At 43.7% G+C, this 18,358-nt stretch overlaps 1 protein-coding gene across 1 annotated transcript in view; it reads left to right on the forward strand.

Annotated features, from left to right (window-relative positions):
- The window catches only part of BIO1 (adenosylmethionine-8-amino-7-oxononanoate transaminase), a 146,055-nt gene that overhangs the window by 25,101 nt on the left and 102,596 nt on the right, over positions 1-18,358 (forward strand). Inside the window, exon 3 of the mRNA XM_087386250.1 lies at positions 11,721-11,982. Within this exon, the coding sequence (XP_087242376.1) occupies positions 11,721-11,982 (262 nt within the window). The remainder of the gene's footprint in view (positions 1-11,720; positions 11,983-18,358) is intronic.

Consider the following 18,358-nt stretch of genomic DNA (forward strand, 5'->3'; position numbering starts at 1 on the left):
GGCCAGATGGCGAGATACCTTGGTTGCGAGGTTGGTATTGACATTACAACATAGCATCTGATCGCCCCGGTCCTTGAGAGTGTTCGGTGCAAGCTTCTTTATTGGAGCTTGGCCAAACTCTCCCTAGCAGGTCGTGCCTTAGTGGCAAATTGGGTCCTTCTTGCCACGGCGTGGTATACTACCTCTTGCTGGTGTTTTCACAGAGGGTGCATTGGGCAGCTCGGATGGTTGGTTCGGAATTTCCTTTGGGCAGGTTCGGACGACACGAGGAACACTAGGGCCCGGGTTGCTTGGCAGACGGTGATCATGCCACAGGCATTGGGAGGCTTGGGTATCATTGATCCGGAGATGCAGAGCAGAGTAGAGCCCTCTTGGGCAAGTTGGTTGTTCGCGGCCTCACACCAGGTGCAGAGCCTTGGAAGCTCCTCTTACAACGAGGGCTTCTTAGGAACACCCCACACACTGGGGGGCAGTGGCAGCTTTCACACAGGTGGATCTTCTTAGAGGCCCCCCTTACAGGGAAGGGTTCTTCCTTGATGAGGAGCCTCCATAGAGTCTGGTAGAGACTAGTAGGGGACCTCATTCGAGCTCAGCCGAGATGCAGAGAGGAGTACGAGTGTCAGCCCCTTGTTTGGCACCTAGAGATCTGGGATCACGAGGGGTGTATGCTCGGACTGTGGACTCACATTGGTTGGGCATAGTGGGACAGTGGACCGGTTGGGTCCTTTGGCAGATGGAGCAGATTACCCATGGAGGCAGAGGCAAGGCTTGGCGCCATAGCACATCTGCGAGGGGCAGGGCAGAGGATGAGAGAGATTGACTTAGCTATCCCTGAGGTCTGGTGGGAGGTATTTCGCGTGTGGATGGACAGTAGATGGTTGGGCCAGTTTTCTCGGATTGGTGTTCCCTTGAGGATGATGATGCAGCGAGGCAGCACGCAGCCCGATTTTTTCTGTGTAGGACTTGGAGGCCTACTCCAGGCACTCACTGAGAGAGACCCAGAGATGGATGGGAGTCTGGAGGGGATTCACTGGTAGATGATCTGAGTGGTGGGACGCTTGGGGAAGGAGTGGCACATTGACCCTCCCAGTATCTCAGAGCATGATGCTCTCAGATGGCGCCTCTGGCTTTGGGAGAGTAGGCCCTTGAGGGAAGTCCAATGGGATCCGGGAGAGTGGTTCTAGCCCTCAAGGGGCAGCCTTGTCGAGCAGGTGGACGATGTGCCCTTCTTTTCCTACACCACATAGATTGGCAGGAGGCTTCGGATGGATTTTTTGACGTGGACCCCCTTGAGGGAGAGGCATTGGGTGGCCCAGAGAGTGCCTCGGGATGTTCGTTCCAGGTTTTGGACGCGGTTATGGGCCGAGGAAGATATCCTACTTCTTCTGGAATCTGGTTGGCCCCCACGGAGGCTTGCCCATCGGCCCGTGGTTGGAGCAGATGCGGGTGGAGAGGCAGTGTCATTGCTGCCCTGCTGGTTTTTTGGAGACGATCCTCCACTGCCTCTGGAGCTGTTGTAGGGCAGTGAGGATTTTGATGGGAGCCCTCAGGATTATGACCCGCATGCAGAGTCTTGAAAGGGACTACACTTGGGGGATGGTGGCCTGGTTGACTGAGGGAGGACACATGTTCCAGATTGATGAGATCTCCCCAGCTTATCGGATACAGGGTCAGAGCATTCAAAGGATAGAGCTCCATGAGGCGGTCCCCCTTGATAGTGTGGCTCCTCCTACTCCTCCGGAGGATAGCGTTTGGGAGGTAGTAGCCATTATCATTGCGTGGAACATTTGGGTTGCTTGCTGCAGTCTGGTGATGGGTGAGCATCCGGTTCCACCTTCGCCTACCTTGGTCACCATCTGGCAGGATATCATCTACACCCTCCGCTCCACCTTGGAGCGTGGGACCCTAGGCTCTAAGGGCAATTGTCGCGAGGCATGCTCGTTTCTACAAGGCTTGGCTTGCAGGCGTTTTTTACATTTTCACTCTGCGAGGGATTGGCTGGTTGTATAGGCCCCCCACCTTGTTGTTAGCCCCAGTACCAGAGATCCCCTAGGCAGTGAGCTGAGTTTCTTTGGAACATGCCGGTTTATCTTTCAGTCTTTTCCCGATTTTTCTATACTCAGCACCTTCGGGGCTGCTGTTTTGTATGAAGTTTTTCAAGCATTAATAGAAGATTCCTTTCTTTGCAAAAAAAAAGAAAAAAGAGAGAGGCTGAAATGTAAAACTAGTCGATATTGTTAGAATTATTATTATAATTCAGCAGTGACCAATGTAATGTAATAAGTAGGTTAGGGGCACTTTTCCCTCATTTAGAGGTTTCCCCCCCTAACCACAGTTAGTTCACTAACTACGGTTAGTGAAGGATAAGGTTTTGTCACTTAGACAAAACCCATCCCACTTCTTGTAATAGTCACTTCTTCTATTGCAAACACTACGTTCAGCTCTCTTGCTTCCTGCTCTCTCACTCTCTTCGTTTCTAACATTTGGTATCAGAGCGTGTATTGTAGAGATAAATGAGGCATCCAACAGTCTGACTATAGAGTGTGACATCAATTGATTCAGGGCATTGTAAGCTTCAGCCCCGGCTCCTTGGGAGTGGACATAGGCTTGCAATCATGCACGTTGAATCTGTCCAAGAGCTTTTGAACATACTTGGACTGAGACATAACAATGCCACGTTTCTCTTGAATAAACTGGATCTCCAAAAAGAAATGTAACAAGCCCAAGTCTGACATATCAAATGTAGCTGTCAATTGGGTCTTGAAATCTGCAATTACTTCCTCATTTGATCTGGTGAGCAGCATGTCATCTACATAAAGAATGATGACCAGAATATCCCCCCCGTCCTTCTTTATGTAGAGGGTGCTCTCAGTTGGACTATTGTGCAGCCCCTTGCTGGTCAGAAAGGCATCAATTTTGGCATACCATGCACGTGGGGCTTGTTTCAGCCCATACAAAGCTTTATTTAGCTTGCATACTTGAAGTGCATTTTCTGGAATTTGAAAGCCCGCAGGTTGTTTGACATAAACCTCTTCCAACAAGTCTCCATTAAGGAAAGCTGTTTTAATGTCCAACTGATGAACATTCCATTCAAAATTTGCAGCCATGGCTATAACTGACTTGATGGTTGTCATTCTGGATGTAGGAGCAAAAGTCTCCTCATAATCTATGCCCTTTTTCTGATCATATTCTTTTCTACCAGCCTTGCCTTGTACCAATCAACGGACCCATCTGGCTTTCTTTTGACTTTGAAAACCCACCATGTACCTAAGGCATTTTTACCTCGTGGCAAATCCACAACATCCCAAGTCTGATTTTTATTAATGGACTGCAACTCATCGTGCATGGCATTCATCTAATGCACATTATCTTTTGCTTCTTCAAATGTCTCAGGCTCCTCCTCATCAAGAAGAGTATCTGCATAAGCTGATTCAACTGAATGAGCTCCTTCCATGTGCCTTACTGCACCACGAGTTCTGCGAGGCAATGGAGCTTCAAGCCTACTCTCCCTGAGAGTCTGAAGCAACCAATGTGGGACTGTTTTGGCTGCGTGTATCTCTTGAATTTCTTGCCTGACAACTTCATCCACACCCCGAGGTTGTACCAATTCATCTGGGGGCTGAATCTGTCCTTGTGGAGCTGGCGGAGGTTGCTGTAAATTCTGATTTTCAGTGGGGGAACCAAATGCTATAGGAAGCATCCCCTCAAACACATCATCTGAAGAGGCCGGAATCTGAAATTCAGCATTTGTATATGCAAAATTTTCAGAGAATATGACATCTCTACTGACAAAAATTTTGCGTGTAGCAGGATTGTAGAGATGATAGCCTTTGCTTTGTGAACTATATCCCACAAAAACGCATTTTAGTGCCTTATTTGACAACTTGTGTCTGAACTCCACAGGGACGTGGGCATATGCAACACAACCAAAAACTCTGAAGTGGTCCACTGAAGGCTTTCTCCCATGCCATGCCTCATAGGGAGTGATTGTCTTCAAAGCCATTGTAGGAGCCCGATTTAAAAATAGTTGGCACACATGAGGCCTTCCAACCAAAACCTGTGAGGCAACTTCTTACTTGTGAGCATGCATCTATCCATTTCCATGGTGGTGCGATTCTTCCGCTCAGCTTTGCCATTCTGTTGAGGTGTAAGCCTCACTGTAAGCTGATGCATAATGCCTTTTTCTTTCAGAAATGTCTCAAATTCATGAGACATGTACTCCCCCCCTCGATCTATGCGAAGTGTCTGCACCTTGAGTCCTGTCTCATTTTCAACCATAGCCACAAAGTGTTTGAAATGCATAAACACTTCTGATTTTTCCTTGAGATTATAGACCCAAGTGTAGTTGGTAAAGTCATCTATGAATGTAACAAAATAGAGATAACCCCCAAAAGCAGGTGTCCTCATGGGACCGCAGACATCACTGTGAATAAGCTGCAATTTTCTTGTAGCTTTCACTGCACCATCCTTTTTGAAGGGAAGCCTATGCATTTTGCCAAGAATGCAACCTTCACATGCATGAGGAGGAGGCGACTCCAAAGGAGGTAATGCATCAACCATATCATGCCTCTGAAGTGTCATTAAGCTGCCATAGCTTATGCATGACCGAATATGAGGTATAATGAACCTCTTGACAGAAAGAGAAATTACTGAAAGAGCTTGTGCATCTCTAGAGTCCCATCTTTTCTGCTCTGTTGTGGGAGCTCCTGGAGTGGCTGCTCCAATTACTTGTGCTGTATTTGTACCTCTACCCCTGCCTCCAGCTATAGGAGTGACAGGTATAGGTGTTGTATCTGGTCTTTCTTCATCTCCATTGACATAATCCCAAAGATTTCTGCCAACTAAGATATTGCGAACCATGAAACTCCACAAGGAGTAGTTGGTGCCATCCAACTTATCCTCTTGTGTGAGAACCCCGAACACCTCATTTGAGTTGTTCTGTGCCATTTTTGCTAGATAAACTCAGAAATACAGCAAACTGAACAAGTAAAAGCCCTTCCTGGGATGTAAGATGCACAAATAAAATCTGCAAAGAAAGATATGCCCACAGTGACAAATACTATCACAGCCTGTCAAAGGCTCAAAATGCACCACAATGCTCTGCTCAATGCCCAAAAATCTGCAAATAGAATCTGCAAAAGGTGGCAAAAGTCTGCAATTTGACTCGTACTGAGTCCAAAAATGTATGCAAACTTCCAAACTGCTCTTTTACCTGCAAAATTGCAACTTAAATGCAAAAGCCCCAATTTCTTATGGTCCGAAAGCCCCAAATGTTGCGCAAATTGCACTCTGCCTGCAAAAGCCCCAAATTTTTGCAAGAAATTGCACTTGAAAGGGGCAAATCAACTAGAAGTCCCAAATTTCTGCAATTCTCTGCAAAAAATGCAAAAGCTCCCAAAATGCAAATCAAACAATGGTTCTCTGCGTAAATGCCTACCAAAAGACACCTTCCAAAGTCCACCTGCAAAGAAAAACTCTGCACGAAGTATGGGCTCCTCAACTTGTATGGAACTGACAGTGTCAGTACAAATCCCGTAGAAGATACGGACTGAGTACTATCTCGTTGTACCGACGACCAACTGTACGGAGTACGGACGGTGTGTACGGAATCTGTACGACTGTACGGAAGGTACGACTGTACGGACAGCAGGTGTACGGGGCAGATGTACGGAATACTCGTACGGACAGCAGCGCAGGAGCAGCGTACCGATGAGTACGGAAGAAATGACGCCTGCAGTACGCAAGTTGTACGGATGGTAAACTGTATGGACGACGAGCTGTACGGACAATTGGCATAGATCTGTACGGAGACCCTTTGTATAGGCGACCTTCCACATGCAAGGAATTAGAGAATGATCGTCGCTGCTGGTCGCCATTCCCCGAATTCTGTCGAAGCTTCCTTTCGCGTATTCTCCTTCTCTGCTCCACCTCTTTCTAATTCCTTTTAGGGAAAGCTTTCCCATACTTTGGACTCTCTTGTGTTCAAGTTTGAGCAGCAAGGGTTGTATATTCGAGGAGAACGGAGCAAAAAACCAGTCGACGTTGACGAAGTTCCAGCTAGCAACCTGCGTGACCATTCCATACACCCTCTACTCCAGAAGTGCGCCTATATTAGAGCTTTCATTTGAGCCAAAAAGCCCTGTTTTCTTTGCTCTAAAGAAGGAGATCCAAGCCCTCCAAGATCAGGCCTCTGTTTTGGACAGTTTTGACAGTATTATGAATTTGGTGCTACTTTGGCATTTCTGATATTTTAAAGTGTTGAATAGCATCAGTACAATTGTGGCTACGACTTTCTTTTAGGTTTCTATACCTAGATTTGCTCGGAATACTTTCATTTAGCCACCTCTATGAAGCATGCAAGTTGAAGTATCATTTCCACTATGATTTTTATTATGGAATTTGGTTACAAATCTTTGCTACACCAAATGCTTGTACTTTGAAGCTTTTCAAAATTTTCTAGCCTTGTAAGAGAGTAGACACTGCCCAATTCTTGGGTTAGACCCTCTCATGGTTTGCTTATGCAAAATATGTGGAAAGCCAAATCACGAAGTAATGTTTTGTTATGCTACAATGGAAGAGAATGCCAACATGGCTTCCTTGTTGCAGATTGCCAAGATAATGGTTGCCAAAAAGGAAGCAACTACAAAACCAGAAACTACCAATTTACTTTTGGTTGATGCTTCCACAAGATGAGGCCTCCTATGATGATTATGCTTTTTGAACCAGCTCCACATATGCTCCGTATCTCTCTTTTATGTTGAGTCAAGGTACTCTGCCTGGATAGTCCTCCAAAATGAATGGAATAGACTATTGTGTTCTTTGTAAACACCTCTGGTCACCATATGATGTAGGCCATGTGTATGTGTTTAGCTCCATGGTACCTCCTGCAGACATTGTGTGCATGTACATGCAGGGGAGATAACCATTGGGGGGTCTTATGTATCCCTTTGTTTGCCTCACACCCTTGGGAACCCTTGCTAGCATGAGATCCTAGCCATAGATTTATCCTTGACCACCGTGAGATGGCTTGAGACACTATGTGACTAGATGTATCCTTGACATAGCCTGAGGCATTCCCTTGAGGGGGGGTTTGTTGGGATATCTCAAGGTGTATGCCCCAGGCACACCTTGGGTTCTATGTGTGTGTGTGCTAGAGGCACAGTTAGGTGCCCATAAGCACTGTTAGGTGGTGGTAGATGCCACATAGGCTGATTGAGAGATTCTAGGAGCTGATTGAGGAGATGATTGTGGAGCTTGGTGGCTCATGTAGAGGTGCCTACATATGGACCTCACCCTTCTTCATTCTATAAGCACTTGTTTTGTGTTCAGCTCCATGCTTTCCTTTCACTTCTCCAACAGGAAATACTCTCATGTAGAGAGTCAACTAAACTCCTGAAGATATGCTGAGAGCATATGTTTCAGAATTTTCCTATAATGATAGAAAGCATTCATACACTGGGATGAGTCCATTTGAGTTGAAGTTTGTTTATAGACCAGCTAATCCAACTATAGTTGGAATATCCCGGAAAGTATCTAGCACAACAGATTATAGAATGGAGAAATGCTAGCACTTGCGAAAGCAAATATCTGTCAAGCTATGGATAGAGTAAAAATTTATGTGGATAAAATAGAACTTTTAGAGGATTTAAAGGAGGAAATAGTTCTCTTAAAATTCGCTCACTACCACAAGTTCTTGACAATTGGACTATAGTTATCATCGTGCTATTGTGAGCTGTGGTTGATTTTGAAAACTCTACCATCAACAACATTAACACATTTGGGGGGAGAACATTGGTAAGCTTGATCAGTGCCCAATCTCTTTACAAGTCTGAAAGTGTATCAAGTGCTCATAATTAGAGGCCACGAGAAAGTTTGTTTGTAAGGGTACTAGTATGCAAGTGAGGCCGAAGACTCTGTTGTAGGTTAGTAACGCAAATTTTCTCTCTTCCCTAAATATGAAACTAAAAGAGGAGAAACCCATTGAATCAAGTGATTAAAGTAAGCATGTGGACATTAAAAGGTTAACATGGAGGGTTACGTTGCAAGGAAAAAGTAAGGTTACCAAGATTCACCCTTTAGTTTTGTATGTGTGTGTGTGTGTGTGTGCGCACATGCATTCCTGGCTGTCCCTTTTCTACCATATTGCTCTATGAATGGCAGCTTCTTTTGGAACATCTACATTGGTTGGGGCGTCCTCTGGATCTTGGCAATATTCTACGTCTATGTTTTTGATCCTCCATTGGTTCATCTTCATCCCAGAAAAGCTTATTTTCTGCATAGATCCGGTATCTCTATGGCGGCGGATGTGGTGGATGATCGAGGCCTCATGCTGTCTTTTCCTCAAGCTAGGAGACAATTTTGCTTGGGAATGCATCATAGGCCTATTTGGCCTATTCTCACCACTTTGTTAATACCTTTTCAGCCAGTCTCCCGCTTGTTTTCTACGCTTTGCTTGATGGATTGGAAATTTGATCGAGGCATTACAGGTTATTCTACCTTTTCATTTGCAGATCTTACTGCCAAGAATGCTTGTCTTCTATTACTCCCACAATCATGGATTCGGGAGTGTGGGCTTCACATTTGGCATCTTGACAAATCTCTAACTTGGTGGAAGACCTCTTCGCTGCATTGGGAATAGTAAACTTCCTCTCCAACAACTTTTCTTATGGCTTTATTTGGTAGGTGCATTACCGGGGGACTCTTTCTTGGCTTCCAGGCGTATAGCATCATTGGTTTGCCCTTCTTGTTCCCATCTTAGGGAGACGGTTCTGCATCTGCTTTGGACCTGCCCAGCTGCCAGAGATTTTCTTCATAGATTGGGGTTTTATCCACCTACTCACTTTCTTGGTGTGTCTTTTGGTAGGCGATTCTGGTTGTTTGGGAGATATGCCTCTATACCGGATTATGATTACTTTTTTGCATGGTGTCGCTACTGGGTTTTATGGTCATTGTATCATGCCCGGAACTCTCATCTTTATGGGTTTTCCTCTGTGGATCTTTATGGTTCTTCGATCCTCCCTGCATCGATCCCTTTCAGAATGCACATGCACAAGGAGATCTCCCTCTGGCCCAGTTAGAAGCTTTTTTTCACCGTTTTTAGCTCCGATTAGAAGTTGCTAACTTTGAATGTACATTTTCCTTGGTTTTTCTTTCATCTTCTTCCAGTTTATGAGTAGTAGCTGTCTCACTTTGGGACAGCTATGAATGTACATTCTTCTCATTGAAAGGTTCTTTCACCAAAAAATTGTATGTGTGTGTATGAGAGAGACCTCAATACCTATGTAAATGCCAACATTCCACAATTTTAGATGAGGAGTAGGCTCTCCTTAGATGGAAGAATTGCATACAATGCTCAAGGGAAAGAGAAGGTCGGAAGGAAGTAAAGGAGCAACCTAAAAGGCAGCTCAACTCAAAAAAAGGTTAGTTCAAATGATTTAGATGCTGCAATTCGATGAATCATCATGTTGTGCTATAACCCCACAAGCTTCGTAATGGGATTCTTTGCAAGGCCTCTATTCGTATTCAAATATTGGAGAGCATGAGGGCTTAAAGCACTGTAGTGAGAATGATTGACTATTATGTGACTCAGGAGCTCTAGAGAAATCTACTAAGTCTCAATTCTAATGAAATTTACGAAGTCTCAATTCCAATTATTTTCTTCAGAGCGTTTGCGACGTAGTTTGTTTACCATATTAGTTAGCTGAGATCCTTTTGAATGTGCATGATTCTAGTGGGTCGTCATAACTTAAGACATTATCCAAAAGATCCCCGTAACCTAGCTCCCTCAGCCTCTTTTATGTTTTTAAAACGTGATAGGATAACACGGAGAGTGTGCACTCTAAACCTTCTTAACTCACTCAACATGTACTCTCCATCCGAAAGCTTGCTGTACCTTGTGTGGAAGGCCTGTGGGGCTGCTGCCCACCTTTTTTTGGATAGCAAGCAGAAATGCCTGTTGGGGTACAGTTGCCATATTTGGAAGTATCATGTGGAGTTTAGATGGCTCTTCAGCTTCTTGTAGGCAGCTCCCTCAAGACAATTATGCAGAAAGTAGAAGGAAATAGAGTAAAGATTAGTTACACACATGAAGAGGATTATGATGAACAAGAAGACTCGTATAAATGCTGCCCCATTAGGCTGAAGGTGCTCCAACAGCACTACTAGTAGCCTAGCTTTTCCAGTGATGTCAGTGGCCTCTGAAGCTCCTTCCAACGGATGGAAAGGAGATGGATCAGAAATGATGGAGGGGAGAGTGCAACTATCACTTTTTAGAACCCCCTAGTGGGCTGGAAATGACCAAATTGATCTAGGTGGATACCCGACCTACTAACTGACTGACTGCCATGTGTGGCAACTGACTCCAGGTCAGCTGGCTGTGCCAAATCAGCAGTGACCCAATGGTTATGTCAACACACAGCTGGCTGCTACACATTAGCAGTTGATGTATCTGCCATGTCATGAGCACACATGTTTGTCACATCATCAACTGACAAGTAGCAGTCGTGTGGCTGCCACCTTAGGATTATGGAATGATTAATAGCCAGGGTCTTTGATGGACCCTTCAATGCTTGGTAAATCCCTGCCGTGCATGGCCATTCTGCCATGTCCAAATCTCAGGCATCCAAATCTCAGGCATTGATGGCTGCATTCTTCACCTATCCTATTGCTCTTTGGCTTTTTCTCATTTGTGGGTGTCATATGTCCAGCATCCAGAACTAGATGGATGTTGAAAGGATGGATTATTTAAATCTAACATGCCACATTAGCGCTGACATACTAGAGCCATGTGGTTAAACATCTACAGAAGCACTGGTGGTAGATCATGAGTTGTATAACTTGGTCTAATATAGACCAAGATTGGGACTGCTGAAACGTCCATTTATGTGTTATGCAAGCTGAAAGGAGAAGCAAACATTAATTGCAATTAGTTGAAATGGAGGGCTCATCTAATGGGACACATTGAGGTGTGACACAAATTAAAATTTCATGGTTGTTAAGACACCAGTGTCTTATGATAAAACTTAAGACACTCAAGACACGTGTCTTATCTTAAGACACCTTTAGACACTCTTGAAATTTTACTTGAAAGCCCTAAACTTTTGCGCTTTGGCATTTGAACTTTGGAAATTGCACTTTGGCACTTTGGACTTTGGAAATTCGCTGTCCATATCCTGAAACGTTGTTATCTGGATTTTTGAATATCAAGGTTCAATTGTCAGTATACTTCTAGAATCTAGCAGTCAGCTATGCTAGCAAGTTGTACTATTGTACACGTGTGTGTGTGTGTGTATTTATTATTAGAACTACAGTGATGTGTCTTACGTGTCTCATCTTTCATCTTATGTGGCATCCAGAGCTGACTGAAATGCTTTCTGGCATTTACCGTCCCCTCTTTTGCATAACATTTGTGGCTGCCATCTGCATCGATTTTCTAGGCTTCAATTGTCCAGATGGTCCTCACTAGTTGTTGTTACTCATCTTTTGTTTGTAAGCAAGAAAAGCCTCTGTTTTCTGTCTGCCTGATGTTCATAACAAGTATGCCCTACCAATTTTATGGAAGGTAGGCTGTTTGCAGAATTTTCGCAGGGTTACATTTGAGGGAATGTTAGAACACCTTGACGTGATTCCTTTAAAATCTGGCAATACAGAATCTTAACTTCTTTCCTTTTCAGGGTTATCACAAATAGTGTGCCTTACCTGTTGTTTCCTTTTCCTTGTAGAGTGCCGATTATGGTCCTTCCAAGCCTACCTCAAGATGCCAATGACGATCTCAGTCATTGGTTTTTGCAGTCTCGCAAAGTTTTTTCTCAGCTTCAACAAGTACTGGAGACATCACATTGCAAAAGGATCCAGAGATTACAGGATATGCAAAAGAAGGCTGGGCAAATTCTGTGGTGGCCTTTCACTCAACATTCTCTCATTTCAGAGGATGAAATTACAGTTATAGATTCAAGATGTGGTTCCAATTTCATGATTTACAAGGTCTGTACATTTGTTTGTGGTAGCTTATTGGTCTCAAGTCTTCATTTGATATCTTTGGATTGCCACATAGCTCGCCACATTGTTGAATGTCCTCTCACTCTCATCCTCTCATTCAGAGAATGAAATTACCGTTATATATCATGCAGGATAGAACTCTCATGATGTACTAGGTCTGTTAAGTTGTTTGTGGTATGCTTATCTGTCTCAAGTCATGATTTGACCAGTTTGGATGGTCACAGTTTAGTCTCGTTTTAGTTTGGTTGTCCTTTGTTTTAGTGTTTGAGATCATCAGTAGCCAGGCCAGTCTTACAATTTGACTCTTAAATTTTTTTTTTTCTCATTGTATAATTTTTTTGTGTGACCTTACTTAGCCATAGGGATTGACATGCATTTGTGTGAGTATTGCATTGCCATACAGAGTGAAGATAGTGTGCCACCTCTCAAGTGCGCATTTAGTGACTAGCATCTGTTGCTCATGAATGTGACATCAAATAACATCTTGCTTGCATTTGCAAACACTCCATGCTTTTTCTTCAACATTGTGGTAGACCCTTACCACTGGCATCTGTGTTAAGCACAAAAGAGTTGGAGAAGTTCGGGCATTCTGAAGGGAGCTGAATTCAAGAACACTTTAGATAATCTAAACAAATTTGTACTGCATATGACCATGGAAAGGCTTTGTGTTTGAGCAGATGTTTCATGTGCGCTGCCTCTCAGCATAGTGCCTCCTTTAGAAAGTTTTCAACACTCAAGTTGGGCTAAGTCTTGCGGCATGGGTTATTCCTTCAGACATCTCTGTATGTCTACTCTCATCCCCAATATGGATTTCATTCCAAGTATGCCTAAGATACTTCGTCTTCCCAATAATGGCAATCAAATATGTTTGGTTAGAAGTCAAATGTTTGGAAACGTTTGCAAACATTTGGTTGAAACCAAACTTCAAGTTTTTGGGGTCAGTGGGACTTGGGATACAAAATGAGGCAGTAGTTTCATTGCGGCATTGGTTATTCCTTCAGACATCTTTGTAGGTCTACTCTTATCCCCAGGTGCTTCCAAGACACTCATTCCAAATATGCCCAAGAGACTTCATCTCCCCAATAGTTGGAATCAAATGTGTTTGGATCAAATGTTTGGAAATGTTTGCAAACATTTGGTTGAAACCAACTGTCAAGTGTTCGGCTTAGTTGGGCTGGGGATGCAAAAGCAGGCAATGCTCAATTGCCTATATATAATTCATGATTAATGGAGTATGTTGTGTATTTTTATCAAATACATGCATTTTATGGTATTTACAAAGCAGCACATGTGTTTTGTGGAAGTATAGGACATTTTGCCTGTTTTATAGGCACGGGAAAATTTTGCATGTGCTACAGGCATGGGAAAACAATTACAATTCCAAAGCCCGTTTTTGGAATTTTTTCCAAACGTTTGCAAACATTCCATTTCCAAATCTGTGACAACTAGGTCCTGTAGGCTTGGGCACAAGGCTGAGATGTCCTCAAAATCTTCAACCCTGCCGTGTATTCACTTCTCTTAATTAAGCTAAGGTATTATCTTTGAAAACCAGCACACATTTTGGAAGTAAAGGCCACCAAACCTTTTTCCCCCCTTAAAAACCTCCAAACAATCTTGTTCAGAATTGTTTGAAAGGCGGCTTAGTTAAATTAATCGAAAGGTGGCCGAGTTTTTGCTCAATCCAATGTGAAGCCATGTCCGTGTATAATTTGAAGTGGTGCTCATGTTTCTGCTTTGCTTAGAATCTGAGCTACCTAGATTGTAAGATCACCTTGTTGAAAGTGTTCGAAGCTTTTAAATACACCCAGCAAATCAACAGGCTTGGGAGGATGGGGCTTTCTTCAATTCCTTGTATTCAATGCAAACATGAAAATATTTATCTTTATTTTTCACAAAGGGGCCATGTTTCAGCTGGTAGGTAATCTCTTCTTTCTTCATGCCTTGGAGAGCTTGCATGGACGCTTGTTGACAGGCTTAGACCTGGACTTCAATGCTATGACATCCTCTATCTCCCTCTTTGATTATAACTGGATTGGAAATACAGAAAGGAGTCTGCAAATTTCTTGTTCTTTTCAGGTCTTCCATTGCCAAGGAAAGTCGGCAACTTAGCAAACACTTTGGTGCTAGTCTTGTGAAGTTTGTGAGAGTGTAGAGAGCACACACAACATCAGAGAAAGCTTGAGAAGCTGAAATGAATTGCATACAACTTAAAAATACAAAGAAATAGTGGGTTTTGTAGGGAACCCCAAAGAACTAGCTCAAGTATGAGATGGGTTGTGGATGCCCATGATGTCCCCTTCTGTTGAAATTGAAATGGAGGGCAAAGCTGTAAACACCTATATACAAAGTATTGGAACTTATGGCTGGTGCTGGATCATCGATAGACCAGCTACTAACTGCCTGTAGGTTTATGCAGGCATCATCAAAAGTACCTGAGTTTCTCGGTTGGATTTTAAACTGTAATGGATTGGTCCTGCCAACTCACAATTGCTGCATAGTAGGCAAGCCATGGCACATGAAGGATGATGTTAGCTAGGTCTGATGGGGTAACAATGAAGGTACGCTTCTTTGCCATCCCACTGATGCGAAGCTCGACATCCTGGGCTACTGAGCTAGTGATAACAAGGTGCTGAGCCATGCCAAGTTTATTATGAAGCTGAAACACCGAATGTGATTGTACTCTAGGAAGATGGGACCTAGCTGCGCTACTGTGGTGTCGAGCAAAATCTACCGAGCTGCCTCCATAAAAAAGAATGGGGATCTACTTGCTACTTACCCATAACACGTGAGAACCTCTTTGATGGGTTCTTTTATTGGGGTGCCCTTTTGCTGAGTTTTTTCCAGTTGCGAGATAGCAAAAACTGCTCCTGAGGTCGTGGCTGGGCTTGTAGAAGGGAAGTTATAATGCCTGCGCTGGCTGATGGATGCAAATGAAGGTAGTGCCACTTGTCGTGATTCCTTCTCGTGGCAATGGTAGCATGTTGGGCCTCCAATGGGGAAGAGCACCCTCATGGGAGTACTTGTATCTCTTTTCGACGTACATGCAAGGTGGGAGAGAGACGGACGATAAATGAAGGGTGATACCCCTTTATGAGTGTCCCTTGAGATCACTCAAGTTCCATCTTCCCATTTAGACCTACCCTTAACCTATGACCCAAGCATCTACCATTCAATGCACTCTAATGCACCCTCCTATTTCCTATTGCCCCTAGGACCTAGACACGTGGGTGCACAACTTTATTAATAAAATAAATGTTACATGTCCAAATATGGTGCTGTCTGAAGCAGTGGCTGCAGCTCGACTAGCCCTATCTACTAAGATGATCCACTGCCATAACAATTTGACCGGTATCGGTCATAAATACAAATACATGTTACACCATTACATTGGCATATAATATTATATATTATATGCCAATGTTTAGGACCTGTTCCTTAGGGATGCTAAGGACCACGTCCCACCATTGGTGGACAGTTTTTGAATCTGATGGTCTATTTCCAAGCCATTCTTTGATGTGTAATTCTCTGATTAGAATGAACTTCCGGGTGGAATTCATTCTGAATTTGTCTTTCAAGACTTGGTGTGCCTCTTTGAGATAGCTGTCTTTCTTGAAGATATGAGCTAGAGACAAAAAGTCATGGTCTTCATTGAAGATTCTCTTGAGAAAACTTAAATCTATCTCTTCATCGTCCGAGTCTTCTTCATGAAATATGCATTCAGATAATTTCTTTCCTAGCTCTACCACATTGATTTTTCCTCTAAGTGGCTCTGGTTATCATGGCTATAAAGCTTTCATCCGTAGAGTACTCTTCAGGAGTGGAGTCTGATGCAGGCTCTTCTTCAGAACTTTCATCCGTTTCTACTTGGACTGTTGCTATCCATTGTTCTGGTTCTTCATCCAAGTATTCATACTCTGACTCGGGATAGTCAGTGAGGATCTGTTTCATATGCTTTCCCTTGCTCTCTGCTCTTGGGCAGTCTTTAGCAAAATATCCCCTTTTTCCGCAAAGAAAATATGCCTCTGGGTCAGATATTCTGCCTTTTCTTTTGCGTAAAAAGTATCTCTGTTTTCTGCGAGGGAATTCTCTCTTGGCTCTCCTGTATTGTGGATATTTTTTCTTCCTAGAAGAGCAGGAGCATTCTGTTTTGCTTTTGCATCCCCAATCTTTTGACGGGATAAAGTTATTGCAGACTGTTTTTGATGCTGAGAATTCTTTTGCCATTTTCTGCAGTCTCTTTTGAGAGCAAGAAGTGTATATGATATTCATGATATGTTTGTGGATGGCTGTAAAAGATAACTTTTCAATAGTTTCTTGAGTCTAGTGGATTGATTTATGAATAGCTTTAGGCCATTGGGAGATATAGGCTCTTTTGTAGGCTAGGTTATGGGCTTGCTTTGACATGTACAAATAGGACAGCTGGGCCTGGAAGTCACAGATAGGAAGATTTTGGCTGAGTCTTCGGAGACTGTTTTTCCTAGGCTTATGAATTCTGCAATGATTGCTTTGATAAACGACTCCCATCCTCCATGTTGTATCAATTTTGTTGTTGTTTCTAATAAGCTGTCCCACCAGAACCTTAATGATCCTATTAGTCCTGACTCTTATAGTTGGACCACTTGTTCTGACGTTTTTCCATGCACTTTTAACTGTGCTTCCGACCATCCAATCATTTGCTGCATCAATTTGTTCTTTTGCTCTATCGAGGCACCATCTAGATCAAAGGTCTGTATGGCTCCTGTGGTTCTGATAAGAGATGAAGTACTATTGCTTACATCATCTGAGGGCTCTGTTTGACATGGGTGGGTGCTACCTTGATTGATTCTATTTTGAAATATGGTCTTTTAGGGTCTTTTTCTTCAATTTTCTCAATGGTGGAAGATTTAAAATCTTCTTTGTTCATCCATGGGAGTTTCTCTTTCGTTGAGTGTTTGGGTGTTCCATGAGGAGTATAGGAACCGATTTTCCACCATTCTTCATAGGTTTTTACATACTGCTCATGGCTGTTGAGAGTAAATGTAAACTACTCGGTGCTTTCTGTCAATTCAGGCAACTTTGAAATTTTAGGGTTTTTGGGAGTGACGTGGCAGCTGACACGTGGCAGACTGCCATATGGAATCTAAGCTGGCAGGTCAGTCCACTTGTCCCACACATGTGGCAGCATGCATGGCAGGGCATGCAGGCCAAGTGTCTAGGCCCAAATCTACCAAGATTTGGGGCAGGTTGTGGGTTGCCCTCTTTGGGACTGCAGCCCACCAAAAATCTGGGACAAGTGTCCACCTTCCACTCTGGGCCTGGGGGGGGGGCTGAGCCTATAAAAGAAGGCCTCTCCCCTTCATTCCCTACATGAAGAAAATTCATCACTTTTCTTCTCCCTCCTTTTGGTTGATTTAGCAGAACCTCTCTAGCTCCTTGGGTGTAGCCAGCTTCTCCCCAGGCCATCTCTCACCTCAGCAGCACTTTCTCTCTCTACAGCAGCATACTCTCTCTCTACAGTTCCAACCCCTCCTCTCCAGAAATCTAACCCCTCTCAGCTCTTCTGGAACAGCAGCAACATTCTCTCTCCTTCTCCTAGCTTGGAGCAGCCACAGCCCCTTTCTCTCTCCTGTTGCAGTATTTCTCTCTCTACTGCAGAATTTCTCTCTGTACTGTTCCAGCCCCTTCCCCTTGCAGAAATCTGCCTTTCTTTGCACCTCTGGAACAGCAGTAGCTCCTCTCTTACATCCCCTCCCTTGGGATCAGCATTGGCACTCTCTCTCTAGAGTTGTCACTCCATCAAGGCTTTCTCTCTCTAGCCTACAGGTTGTTTTTCTGAGCTGTTCTCACTCCAGCCCCATTTCCACACTCTCCTCACCCAAGGGAGCTTTAGAGGCATCAAGGACTTTCTCAGGGCTCAAGGATTCATCGTCTCTCTGCTTTTTCTCAAGGGATCTCATTTCTTCCTTGAATCTCCTAAGTTCTCTTCTTATTTCTATCAGTTCATTGAGTAATGTCTCCATATTGGAACTGATAGTATCATGTGTCCCATGGACTTGATATTTCTGCATGGAGATCAGAGATAGCGGTATCGAAAATAGTGGAATCCACCACGTTGGCTACCAAGGCATAGAGGTATTTCTTGTGAGGGAGAAGTTGGGCATGGCAATGGGAGATCCAATTCTGGGTCTCATGTAATTGGACTGTCATAGCATTGAGCTGTTGGTGCTCAATTGGTAGATGTTTGTTAGGATGAGTGTGGAAAATTGCAGTTTGGAGGACAGTGTTGAAGTCTTTCATAGGGGCATCTTTTAATAGTCTTATGTCTACTAATCACAAAATAGTGATTTGTCTTGTCATGACACTCACTCTTGCTTGAATGGGC

This window comes from Dipteris shenzhenensis, chromosome 15, assembly GCF_047967505.1.
Source record: "Dipteris shenzhenensis isolate YYH24624 ecotype China chromosome 15, Dip_SZ_1.0, whole genome shotgun sequence".
Classification (NCBI taxonomy): domain Eukaryota; kingdom Viridiplantae; phylum Streptophyta; class Polypodiopsida; order Gleicheniales; family Dipteridaceae; genus Dipteris; species Dipteris shenzhenensis.